Genomic DNA, 12,694 nt, shown 5'->3' on the forward strand with positions numbered 1-12,694 from the left:
ATACTGTACTTTTCTCCTTTAAATTTGTATTTTTTTGGCAGAAAAATTGCAAAAATGGGAGAAAATTACACACTACCACAAGTAAAATGGGGTCTGGCTGAATTTGCATCAATTCATGTGATCGCAAAATCCCAATAGTTCATTGCATCTGTCCAACCAAGTGCAGTTTTCATTGAATTGCACGAAATTATAGAATTCATTCATGTGGGGAGCAAAAACGCATTTCATTCACTTCCGCCAAGTGATGTCGGTTATGTCAAAGCCATTATCTCAGCAGAACACTTGCTTTTCATACCATATGTTTGTCGCTTCCGTCATTAAATTAACGCTTCAACAGGCTCTTTTCTACTTTTACTGTAATTACAACACCTGCTGTGTAACGAGTCACAGTGGCCCACACCAACAAATTGACTGGGGAATATATAATAGCTGGTGGACCACAGAGGTGTTACATTAAAGTGACTGTGTGTGAAAGAGAAAGAATAGGAACGGAGAAAGGAAGGAAGGGACGTTCTGAGAGCAAGTGAAAGAGTGTTTGAGGTAATGAAGCAGAATAGCATTGCAATGCGATTCAATGAGGTGGAATTGGCTGAGTATCAAATCCACAGACTTGCTTTTCTACCCCTCTCTGAAGAAGAACGAGTGCCCAAGTCTGTAAGAAAAATGGCGGCTCTCATTAAAAGTGACATGTGGCTGCCCTGCTACAGACTGCAATGACACAAGGATCCATCCAAGCAGATAGGGCACAGTGCAGTCAAGTCACTTCAAACAACAACCATGAAAAAACTCATAGCCTTAAAGGGACAGTTCACCCAAAAATGAGACTTCTGTCACCATTTATTTCAGCCTCATGTTGTTCCAAACCTGTATGACATATGGAACATAAAAGAAGCTGTTTTTAGTCTATACAATGAAAGCCAGTGGCGTCCAGTTGTTGTCATATAGGTTTAGATCAACATAAGGGGGAGTAAATGGTGACCAAATTTTCATTTCTGGTTGAACTATCACTTTAAATCTTGCATGACCTTTTCATTCCCTATTTAGTAAAACTATAATGCTAAATTGAGTGATAAGCAAAATTCACTCAGCCACGGTAAGTGATACAACCAGTACTTTAACAAATGAAATAGTTATTATGCTCTCATCATCTATGGCTTGACTTCAGTTGAACTAAGGGACTTTCCATTTTATGTTCAATTAAAGGCCATTCCACTGTAATGATTGAGGTGGATCAGACACATGAGTATTTGTTATATTTAACAAATAGTGGACAATACCCCTCCCCAACAAGCAAAATATGTGGTAGGGGGAACCAGGCCTCTGGTTACGGTGGTAACAAAGACACACATCAAGATAAGATTGTTTTACAACTCAAAGGAATGTAGAGTTTTCACTCTAAATTCACTTTGAAACAGACAAATGTACCCTTGCACTATACAGTCCATCCTAATTCTATCTATCTCCCTCTAGATATAACCACTTGAGAAATGTAGGGACATGTACCCAATTTTCCCCATCTGATTATTTTTCCTCTTATAGTGTTTTGCTTATGTATTGACACAAACTCTTTTAAATGAACATTTTAGAATTGCATACTATTGTTAACAGAGATCACAGGTATGCCATGTTTGGTATCTTTCAGCTGCATTTTTAATGGTCTAAATGTTCATTTATATTATATGTTGATACCTATGGAAGGTATTAGTGTTACCAGAATCTTTAATAGTTTCTTCATCAAGGTGGCGAACTCCGGTCCTGGAGAGCCGCAGCCCTGCAGAGTACAGCTCCAACCCTAATTAAAACTCACCTGCCTGTAGCTTTCTAGTAACCCTTCAGACCTTGATTAGATTGTTCAGGTGTGTTTGATTAGGGTTGAAGCAAAACTCTGCAGGGCTGCGGTTCTCCAGGACCGACGTTCGCCACCCCTGGTCTAAATGTTCATTTATATAATATGTTGATACCTCTGGAAGGTATTAGTGTTACCAGAATCTTTAATAGTTTCTTCATCAACATCCACTCAAAGTCCATATGCAAAACATATGCCTGAGGACAAAGGGTCATAAACTTTCCCTCAGAAGGTACATTTTCTCATTGGCTCACTCGCCTCCTGAAGGGTGGGACATCCTCACAGTTTAAAAGATCACAAGATCAGAGTTACTGAGAAGAAGTTTTCAGATGCAGAAACCAACCTAAGCTTGTGCCAGGCTTCGGCCTAGTCTTTCCACTTCAAGATCCTTCAGCAAAGATCAACTTGAGCCTTCAGATTGCATCAGAACTCTCTTTCAGACAGACAAGACGTGCAAGTATTAAACTTAGTCTTATTAAGTGATACATTAAGTATAATTTGCACCTTTTACAAAGGTGTGTTTGAACTAAGAAATGGATGTTTCCTTCAGGCTGTAGATCTGCTGAATATCAATTTTTACCATAATTTCCTGCTTTATTTCTTTTCTCTTTACTGCTTAAGCTTTAACACATTTTCCTAAGCCATCTGTATGCGTGTGTGTGTGTGTGTGTGTGTGTGTGTTAGACTAGTTTCAAGTGTTTACGTAGTTAATAAAGTCTTACTTGTATCACACTTGAGGTTGTTCATTGTTTGCTCATAACTGGAGTCCCTAATCATGCAGATTTTTGCTACATGCTCTGAGTAGTATTGTACAATAAGAAAGTTATTTTCCTTAAACAGGAAAGTAACATTCTTAGAATTGACAGACAGCTGACACTGAGATGTCAAGTAAATACTTACAGCGGATCTAAATATTTATAAATAATCATAACTAGTTATGACTGATTATTCATATTTCCCCATTGAGCTGATTCGCTACACCACTGTAGACTTTACCTTGAATAACACTGCATATCGCAGTAGTTAGAACATAAATCTCTATTGAGAAAAACTATCATGCCATTTTTATATTTTCTCCATTAATTTACAAACAGCCGTTGGCAAAAAGAAACTGCAGTGGCTGGTAATTGTTCTCTTCTTTGATGAATGAAAGCATTTAATATTGTTTTATTTTATTTCACATTTAATCTCACATATCCTGTAAATGCTACTATTAAAAATTAAGAAAGTATATTTCTTTGATGTTCTGGGGAATTAATACATTAATAATAAAAAAAAGTGTTCAGTACCTCTTGCTGAAGGTCTTTGATGATTTTGGTCTTCTTTTCCATCTCCATCTTTAAGAACTTTATCTGCATGGAAAAGGGGGAACATTTTGCATATTAAAGCCCCAGCAGCATTTTGTACAGAAAAAAGCATCATAAATTGTCCATGATGATCTAATTTAAGGAAGAATGACGTATGCTGTTAAATATACACTACTGTTCAAAAATTTGGGGTTGGCAAAATTTTATGTTTTTGAAGTCTACAAAAATACAGTAAAACCAGTAATATTTGTGTAATATTATTACAAATTAAAATGACAGTTTTCTATCTAAATAACTGTTTCTCTACTTTATTCAACAAAGTTCAAAAGAACTAAAGAATCAATTTAATGTATCCTTGATTAATAAAAGTATTAAATGCTTTAAACTGCTTTACTTTTGCACAGTAATGTACAGTACGTACATAAATACAACTGCACAGTTATCTTTGTAATTAAATTTATTAGATTATTCTGAGCTGTATATACCTTTTTATTCATTGTATTTATTATTTGTTTTGCAGGCTTGATTTGGGGGTTTACAGATTAAAATATTAAAGAAAGAATGAAATTGAATAGCAAGGGTAGATCAGATCTTACTGTACATTTGCTGTGTATGACTGCAAAGTAAATTCATGAAAACCTCAATCATGTTCACCCCTGGTGAACTGAACTCAAATGAAAAGAGAACCATATACAAATATTTAAACACGAGCCTATATGGAATACAAATGTGAAAGCGAAGGTTTCCCAAAACAATCCAGAGCGTGGTACAAACAACCAAAAAAGAATCAGAAGTGTTTACAGCCCTGAGGGTGAGCCACAGCTCCAATCAAATAGAACGTTCCACTATTGCTCCTTATTCCTTATTCACCCAGCTCAGCCCTGAATGTCAAACTACCTCAACTCTCATTCTCTCTCTCCTGCCTCCAGCCATGGCAGACACTGTGGAAAAATAACAACACATCTAAATACTGAGGTCGAGCAGCTGTGCGCGGTTCCAGACAATACGGCGGCAGCGTACCTGCGGGTGTATTCATTCCGATTAGCACTTTAATTTAATTCAGTCCACAAGCTCACGTATTGATATACTGCAGTCAATGCATAGATATTTTTTGCAATCTTGGTTTTTTGGATTACAATAGAATAATGTCTTGTTCCTCATTTCCTGGTTTCGCATGGCTTTGTCTGCAGACCATATGCAATCTGAGTATAAATTTAGGGAATGTCTTGACTAAGCATGTTTTGATTGGTCAAATAAGTCAAAGGTTTTATATAAGATTCAGGTCCATGATTAATTTCATTTGAGTTTCTAAATGAATCTTGAATAAGAGTTCACCCATAAATTTAAATTCGGTAACACTTTAGTATAGGGACCAATTCTCACTATTAACTAGTTGCTTATTAGTATGCCTATTATTAACATATTGGCTGTTTATTAATACTTATAAAGCACATATTCTGCACAACCATATTCTACATCCCTAATCTTACCCAATACCTAAACTTAACAACTACCTTACTAACTATTCATAAGCATCAAATTAGGAGTTAATTGAGGTAAAAATCATAGTTAATGGTTTGTTAATGGCGAGAATTGGACCTTAAAATAAAGTGTGACCGAAAATTCTGTCATAATTTACGCAATCTCATGCCTTTCCAAACCTGTATGACTTTCTTTCTTCTGTGGAACACAAAAGAAGGTATTTTGAAGAATGTTGGTAACCAAACAGTTTTAGTTACCATTGACTTCTATTGTATTGACAAAAAATATCTTATGTTTCTGATTATGTTTTCATTTTTGGGTGATATATTCATTGAAGGAGCTAGATATGTTAAAGGATATTTCAATGTTTTTGTTCAGGGGAGTGGGTCCAAAACAGCACTGCACCAGTCATTGTATGGACCAAAAAACACTAACACATTTTTAAAAATATCTTATTTCATGTTTTGAAGCCTCGTGTCATTGATTTTCTTCTGCAAAACATGAAAGAATAAATGATGAAAGATTTTTCATTTTAAGAAGATCTTTTCCTTTAAGAAGCTAAAACGTTCTCTATCGCATGAGTTTTGAATATGTAGTTTTAATAAGCTGATATGGACTTTATTCTTCTTACCAAAACAGTTTGGTCTCAGGATAATGCTAACAGCTCAACATAATAGCTAGATAATGTAAAGGTTGTTATAAAAAGACACTTACAGGCAAACAAAAGGTCACAGCTCATTGGGCCGTTTCAACAGCAGTGTAAAATGTTAACATTCCCCAGACTGAACGGCCACATTGTTGCAGCTTGTGAATATATGTGGGGTTGTGAATTGGCTTTGCTATCTGTAATTGGTGTCAATTGGTGGTGAACTGTTCGCAGAATGGAAAGAATGGCCAGCGCTGGTGAAATGCTAATTCTCAGCGATTCATTCTCATTCCAAACACGAGCCCCTGTGCCTCTATCCCCCGCAGTATGCGCGCAGCCACACATAGATGAAACAAGAAAAGTTGCATGCAGATAATTGTGTATCTCCTCCAGAGTCAGCAAGGTGCTTCCTACAGTTTTCCATAATTACTGTAACATAACTCTTCCAGACCTAAAGGTAAATGCCTAAAATAGAAAAGACTCTCTCTGGCCCCTCCATGTCATCGCAGTGACTTTAATGAGGATTCCAGTGTTTTCATGGTAATTAGACAGGGGTACGTAAAGAGGGTGCAGTGGTGACACAGCAGAATGAATGAAACCATGATATTTAGTCAAATTGTGCTTCAAAGCAGCGATAACAAACCTAAATGACCCTCTTTCTCTACTGACCTATAGTATAGTTTCAAAGAAAAGCGTCTTTTTTGTCTAATTAGTCATTCTAGTTTTAAGGGGAAAACTTTTTTGTTACTCTTTAATTTCTTTTCCCCCATTTTAAGGGTGTTGAACTATTAATTTACTTCATTTACTAAATATTCAAGTACAATTTAAAAACTTTCAATCCTATTTTCAATTAACTTTTACGTGCAATTTGTGTGTTTTAAAATAGGGTAGAGAAGCATCATTTTCTTCGAAGATTTCAAGCATTCAAAAGTGCCCCTACACTTTAAAAAAAAATGCTTCTTTAAAGGCAATGATGGTTCCAAGAAAAACATTTAACATTCATGGAACCTTTCCATTCCACAAAGGATTTTTTAATGGTGGAAAAAGATTCTTTAGATTTTTAAAAATGTCCTTTTAAGTACTATTTGCTGAACGGTTCTTTTTTCGGGGAAGCTAAAATGGTTCTTCTATGGCATCACTGTGAAAACCCCCTGTTGAACCTTTATTTTAAAGAGTGTAACCGAAGAATCACCCATGGACAAATAAAACCAATGATTTTGTAGTAAACAAGTGAGCGGCAAAATGCTATAGGCCATTATCATTAGTATTTTGAGACAGTCCCCAAAGGCCAAGTTTATGTGGTTAGTAGTTTGACTGGACTGTATTTGTACAGTTTAACACATCAGTGTAAAGGGTCTCACGGTGGCCTGCTGTTTCTCTGCACGTTCAGCTGCATCATCCAGTTGTTTCTGCAGAGCTGCCTGGAGTGACTTCATCTCATCCCTGTGAATGATAGAGAGAGAAAAACAAATGGAAAACAGTGAATAAGAGTGCACAGGGGAATAGTGATCACAACGGCCACTCCAAGGGTTTGCTTTTAACTTACATGTCTGATATTTACATTCTAAAACACATACAATGCAATTTCTGAACATGAAGACACACAAAAATTCATCAACCAAAACTGATTACAAATCACTGAACAATGTCTATAAATAAAGGCCCATGACAAATATGTAAATTAATACACCCTATCATATTATGCAGGGTTTGCCCACACACTGTACACTAGCTGTTTTGTTCTTTAGAATGAGAAATGATTTAATCAGCTGCACTGCGTTGTTTAAAACTAAAATTTACTACATTTTCTAATAGACAGTTCACCATAATCTTGGAGTTGTTGCTCACTAAATGCTCAGCAGGAAAAGAAACAAGCAAAAATTGTATTTGGTCATTCAAACATTCTTGAAATAAACAGACTAATTAAATAAATAATTGAAGATAAATAAGCAAGGATGAGGGGGCAAGCTTGTTATAAACAAACTTTTTGTCCCTATGGTGAAAACTCACCTAACTTTGCATGCATGCGGGGTCCTGGCTAATTGCATTCTCTGTAATTTTAGGATGGATGGGATGTATGGTTGCCTAGCAACTAGTGGATAAATTTGCAATATTCATAACATCAGCCCCACTACACTGTTTGAGCTCAAGACTTAATATTTCACATGAGAGCCACTCTCCTTATAGGAAACAAATTTGCCTCAAGGACCACCAAGTTCCACAATTAAGATATGTTTTCAGTATTTGACATTTCAGGCAAAACCAGAGGCTAAATGCTTCTTGAGAACGGCTCATCCAATTGATCAAATGAGATTTCTGACATGCCATCTTTGGAAATGACTTTCATGTGTTTACAAAATGTAATAAGATTGGAGTTGATGGATCTAGAAATCAAAATGTAAGCTTGTCACAAAAGGGCACTACATAGCAGCCACAAGGGGTGTACTCATGAGGACCCTTGAAATCATGACATGACAAAAAGGACAGCCTAAACAGATTTAACAGACACAGACATGTGATGGTCACACAACCGCAAGCCTGTACCATGTGCACCATTTAGGTCAAGGCCTTTTCTCTTTCATCTACTTTATGATGGCTTTTTATGCCCACTAAATTCTATTAATTGCTGCTTGCAGCCTCATTTTAAAGTTTATTTTTAGTTTAATGAGACATAAGAGCCATACTTATTCTTGCTTGTTAAATGACTCACTTATATCAGCATGTGAATTCTAAAAGGAATATTCTGACATAAAGTGGGACCCAGATGTCTGAGACTACCAGTGCTTTACATGATTATGACAACAATTTTAATGAAAAGTAGAATTTAAATGAACAGAATTCCAGGGGTTTTCTGTATTTAACCCCTTTTGCTAGAAATAGTGAAGAATCGGAAATCAAAATGTTCAACCCAGGCCCATGGCACAATCTCTGCAAAAATGATTATTTTAGTTGTTGCATGTTTCACAGCACACTTAAAAGTGAAATGTCCAGATAGTGGCACTAAAAATGTGTTTGGTTGTATCTAAAACACACAAATGTAAATCTAGTAATGTTTTATTATGTCGGCTGTTGTAAGTACCATTTGCTGAAGCAACAATGCCAGTTTTAGCTTCCTTCTACGAGTCTTTGAGCTCTTTCGTCGAGTGCCGTGACTTGAGTTTCAAAGGACTCAGCATCGCAAGTGCTGTGCTGTACCAGGTGAGCTAATGAGCAAGTTTACTACATCCAAAAAGCCATACATATGGAGCTGGTCATATCATGCAAATGTTAAAATGTCTTAATTTAAAAATCATGCACTATGGTAAAAGTGTTCTGTGGTCATAACAAGTATTCTGCAAGGAGCTGCTGGAAAATAAGTCTTTATTTGCTAATAACCTTCCCCTATATTTACGATTTGTGTGGAAAGAAAAAACCTCAGAAATATTTCTTATTTATTTAAAATCCTAAAACTTTTATTTATTTATTTATGATATTTGATTTTGAATCCCAGATTTTCAGTCACAGATGTTTGGACCTCACTATCTACTCTGCACTAAGCCTTGGAGAAACATCACCCTGTGCATACTTGCAGGTGAAATACAGCATCCATTGTCATTCTCCTGACTTGTGTAATCACAAATGTCCATGGGATGGTCTGCCCATTTCTTTTTCTACCAGGTGCTTATATTGTCATTTTAATCAAGAGAGTGGAGGTCAGAAACTTCAGCACATCTGCCCTGAATTTCAATATCTGTCTGCTGTTGATTGGGGTTAAAAATAGCCTGCCCTGAATTTCAATATCTGTCTGCTGTTGATTGGGGTTAAAAATAGAAGCCATTACGCACACCTGACACTGGGGGAAATTGAATTCTGTCACTAACTCTCCACAGCCAACATGGTTGAACCTTGATGGATCCAGTCTGTTGCCATGATGCCACCACGAGTGTTCTGGAGTGCTCTGTAGTTTTCTATCACTGAAAACCCATGACAATTTAACCTGATTTAAACCGAGACGGTCATAAAAGCGGTGTTAAAGAACTCTGTTGCTCTTAAAACTGGGAAATGACAGTCGCCGAGAGAGCCTTAGATGTATACGACAAATGGCAGAGCATCTGTCTACAGCCGTACGCATGTAAACAGTTGCTAACAGTCTCTAATTACTGATGTTGGTGTGTGAGAATGAGTAATTCATTAAAGAGTCTCTCAGAGCACTCTTTCCTTCACAGTTCATTTCATCTAAAGTTGACTGAAACACCACATGGGCTGAGATACTTGTCACCAAACTTTTTAAAAATGAAAATGCATTATATTAGGGTTTTTTTCTTATATTCTGGGGCTGCTCATTTGAAAATGATTGAAAATGATAAAAAATTAAATAATACGTTTAAATTACTTCAATATAATTAAGGCTCAAGGTTGCACATTTACACCACCATTCAAAAGTTTAGTGTTAGTCATTTGTTTTATTATTATTAATATTATGGTTGTTGTTGTTGTTATTTCAGCAAGCATTAAATTTATAAAAATTGACGAAATTTAAATTGTCAAATAAATGCTGTTCTTTTGAACTTTCCATTAATCAAAGAATCCCGATAAACAAGTATATAGATAGATAGATAGATAGACAGATAGAACAACAAAAAAGTTTCTTGAGCACCAAATCAGTGTTTTAGAATGATTTCTGAAGGATCATGCTGGGGCCATATTCACAAAACATCTTAAGGCAAAAAGTACACTAGGCTCAAGTTTAAAAATATAGATGTGAATCATTACCCTAATTTTTTTTAATTGGATGAATGAAACATTTTTTTCAGTGTAGCTCCTAACTTTTTAAGAAAAAAATAATGGGTTTGTCAGTCCTAATTTTAGGACTCACAAAGTATTTCACAAAGCATTTTAGCACTAAAACCAGCTCCTAAATCTGTGAAGTTAGGGGTATTCAAGAGGACTCCTAAGCCACTAAGACCAAATATTGCCGGCAAACATTTTAGAAACCTTTTATGATAATTTCCTTTTATTTCCTTTTTCATTTTAAAATCTTGATATGAATGTGGCAAAATGTGGCATCCTTTATCTTAATTTAAGATTTCTACCAATTCCTTAGTGAATGTTGGTCTCAGCCAATATGTTTATAAGAGGAAACTCTTAGGTGGTAAGATAAAATGTTTTGTGAATACGACCCCTGAAGACTGAGGCAATGGCTGTAAAAATATAATAATATTTCACAGTATTACTGTCTTTGGAAGAAAAAAAATTACTAAGCCCAACATTTTGAATGGTAGTGTACATGGTAATAAAATGTGATTTGACATGAATAATAAATATTTATATTTGTATTACAGTATATTATGTTTGCCTGCTTGAATTCCTAGTTAGTCTCCTTGGTTACTCATTAGTTAATTCTGTTAATCTGTTCCTGTTTAGTTCACTTATTTATTCTGTGCATTTATACTCCCTGTTTGGTTCAGTTCTTTGTTATGCCTGCTTCAGTTTGCTGGTGATACTTCTAAATCTCAATCTTTCTTAGAATTGCATCTTCATAAGTAAGTAATTTGTACTATGGCTCCGATCAATGGCTGAGAGTTAATGACACCGTGAGAGTTGCTTCGGGAGGAGCTGCGGAGAGAGTGCAAAAAATTTTCCAGTGGAGAAAAAAAAATGCTTTACCTTTGCTTGTGACTGAGCTCCAGGATCCTCTGAACATCTTTCTTGGGCACAGCATCATCATTCTTAAGAGACTGTAGAGAAGAAAAAAAAGAGTGGTTGTGATTTTTTGCTTTATAATATTGTATGTGTGTGAGTGTTTGAGCTGTTTATTTTTGGATTCAACATGGCAGATGAAGCTGACACTGTCAGATCTGTTCATCTGTAAAGATATGACCACCTTCTATAATGCTGATTTTTACAATAAGCCTGAAAAGACCAGTAAAGTCTTGAGAATGGTGCTTTGGTGGGGCAGTTCCAAAGCATCTGTTTCCCTCCTTAGAGAAACATCAGCGAGATCAGAGAGAGGAAATCTGACTAATTCTCATTATAGCCTCATTTCCATTTTCTTCAATCAGCATAAACTATGAATAATGGAATGCAAACCTTGAAAGAAAAAGATATTAAACCTTTCTCATTCAGATCATTTCTAGAATTGTACATCGAAGAATTCTGATGTTTATGAGCATTCAATTTTGTCATTAAAATATGTAAATTTTTTATCACAGTCAATGGAAAGTCATGGGCTATTTTGGCTAATATCATATACATACTCTGAATTACAGAATCGTTTATTAGATACACTCAAAAATATTACTGAATGTGTACGTCACAACTGTTAGTAGTATTTAGCTTTTTTTTCAGTCAACTATAAGCAGATTTGTTTTCTTACTGTTGCAAGCAAGACTGTCAATATAAAAAGAAAGATATTGTTAAATCCTGTAGCCTAATCAACATTAACATTAACTCTGACAGGCCTAAAAATCTATATATTGTAAAATAATTTCAGCAGAACTCCTAACACCCACCTGTAGTACTTATAGTGAGTAGAATGTCTGTTAGGAGACAATCAAGATAAAGTGTTAGAAGATATTAAAGGGGTCATATGATGCGATTTCATTTTTTCCTTTCTCTTTGGAGTGTTACAAGCTCTTGGTGCATAAAGAAGATCTGTAAATTTGCAAAGACTAAAGTCTCAAATCCAAAGAGATATTCTTTATAAAAGTTAAGAGTCAGCCACACCCCCCTAAAACGGCTCGTTCGAACACGCCCCCACATATCTACCTCACTATGTGGGAAGATTTGCATAACGCCGCCCAAATGTTCACGCAAAGAAAGAAGGCGTAACTTTTATTCTCGCTGTAGTATTGTTGCCGCTGCCGCCATGTCCTGAAGACGCTGTGTGCTTCGTTGTGAAAGCGAAACTACTTTGTTTGGTCTTCCAAAAGAGGACGATATCCGCTTCGTCATGCCTAGAGCTGATCTGTGCTGGTCGCTGAGGAAATACATCAACTTAGTGCTGTGGATCGCCGGCACATTTTATGGAGGACTGTTTACTGATCCTGGGAGAGTAACGTTAGACTAAAATGCCGGCAGTTCTGACTCACGTAAGTACGTTTTCATTTATAGGATTTGCCACTGATGATTCAAACGCGAGTTTTGGGCAGTGTAGAGTAGCATTTGTTGTTTGTCATTTCTCTGATCACAAATACAGACAGGGTTATATGTTTACGCGGCACGATGCAACGCAACGCGTAAAAAGACAGTATAAGTCATTATAATCAGTAATTATGTCCCCACTGGATGCAACAAATGCCTCGTTTGTAATGGGTTTTCATGTTTTTGTGTCGTTGCTCCGGCCGGGACACGGCATCAACACAGTATGGTGAGGGGCGTAACATTTCCGTCTCACGCTTGAGGTATTCGGCCAATCACAACGCACTGGATAGC

At 36.2% G+C, this 12,694-nt stretch overlaps 1 protein-coding gene across 4 annotated transcripts in view; it reads right to left on the minus strand.

The window, feature by feature from the left end:
- LOC107746562 (leucine zipper protein 2-like) overlaps nt 1-12,694 on the minus strand; it is a 114,085-nt gene that overhangs the window by 24,705 nt on the left and 76,686 nt on the right. For all 4 annotated transcript variants that reach the window (XM_016560824.1, XM_016560822.1, XM_016560821.1 and 1 more), the window contains exons 3-5: nt 10,928-10,998; nt 6,643-6,724; nt 3,136-3,198 (exon numbers count right to left, since the gene is read on the minus strand). In XM_016560824.1, coding sequence (XP_016416310.1) covers nt 3,136-3,198; nt 6,643-6,724; nt 10,928-10,998 — 216 coding nt within the window. The remainder of the gene's footprint in view (nt 1-3,135; nt 3,199-6,642; nt 6,725-10,927; nt 10,999-12,694) is intronic.

Source organism: Sinocyclocheilus rhinocerous, unplaced genomic scaffold (genome assembly GCF_001515625.1).
Source record: "Sinocyclocheilus rhinocerous isolate Xijiao unplaced genomic scaffold, SAMN03320098_v1.1 scaffold1160, whole genome shotgun sequence".
NCBI classification, from domain to species: domain Eukaryota; kingdom Metazoa; phylum Chordata; class Actinopteri; order Cypriniformes; family Cyprinidae; genus Sinocyclocheilus; species Sinocyclocheilus rhinocerous.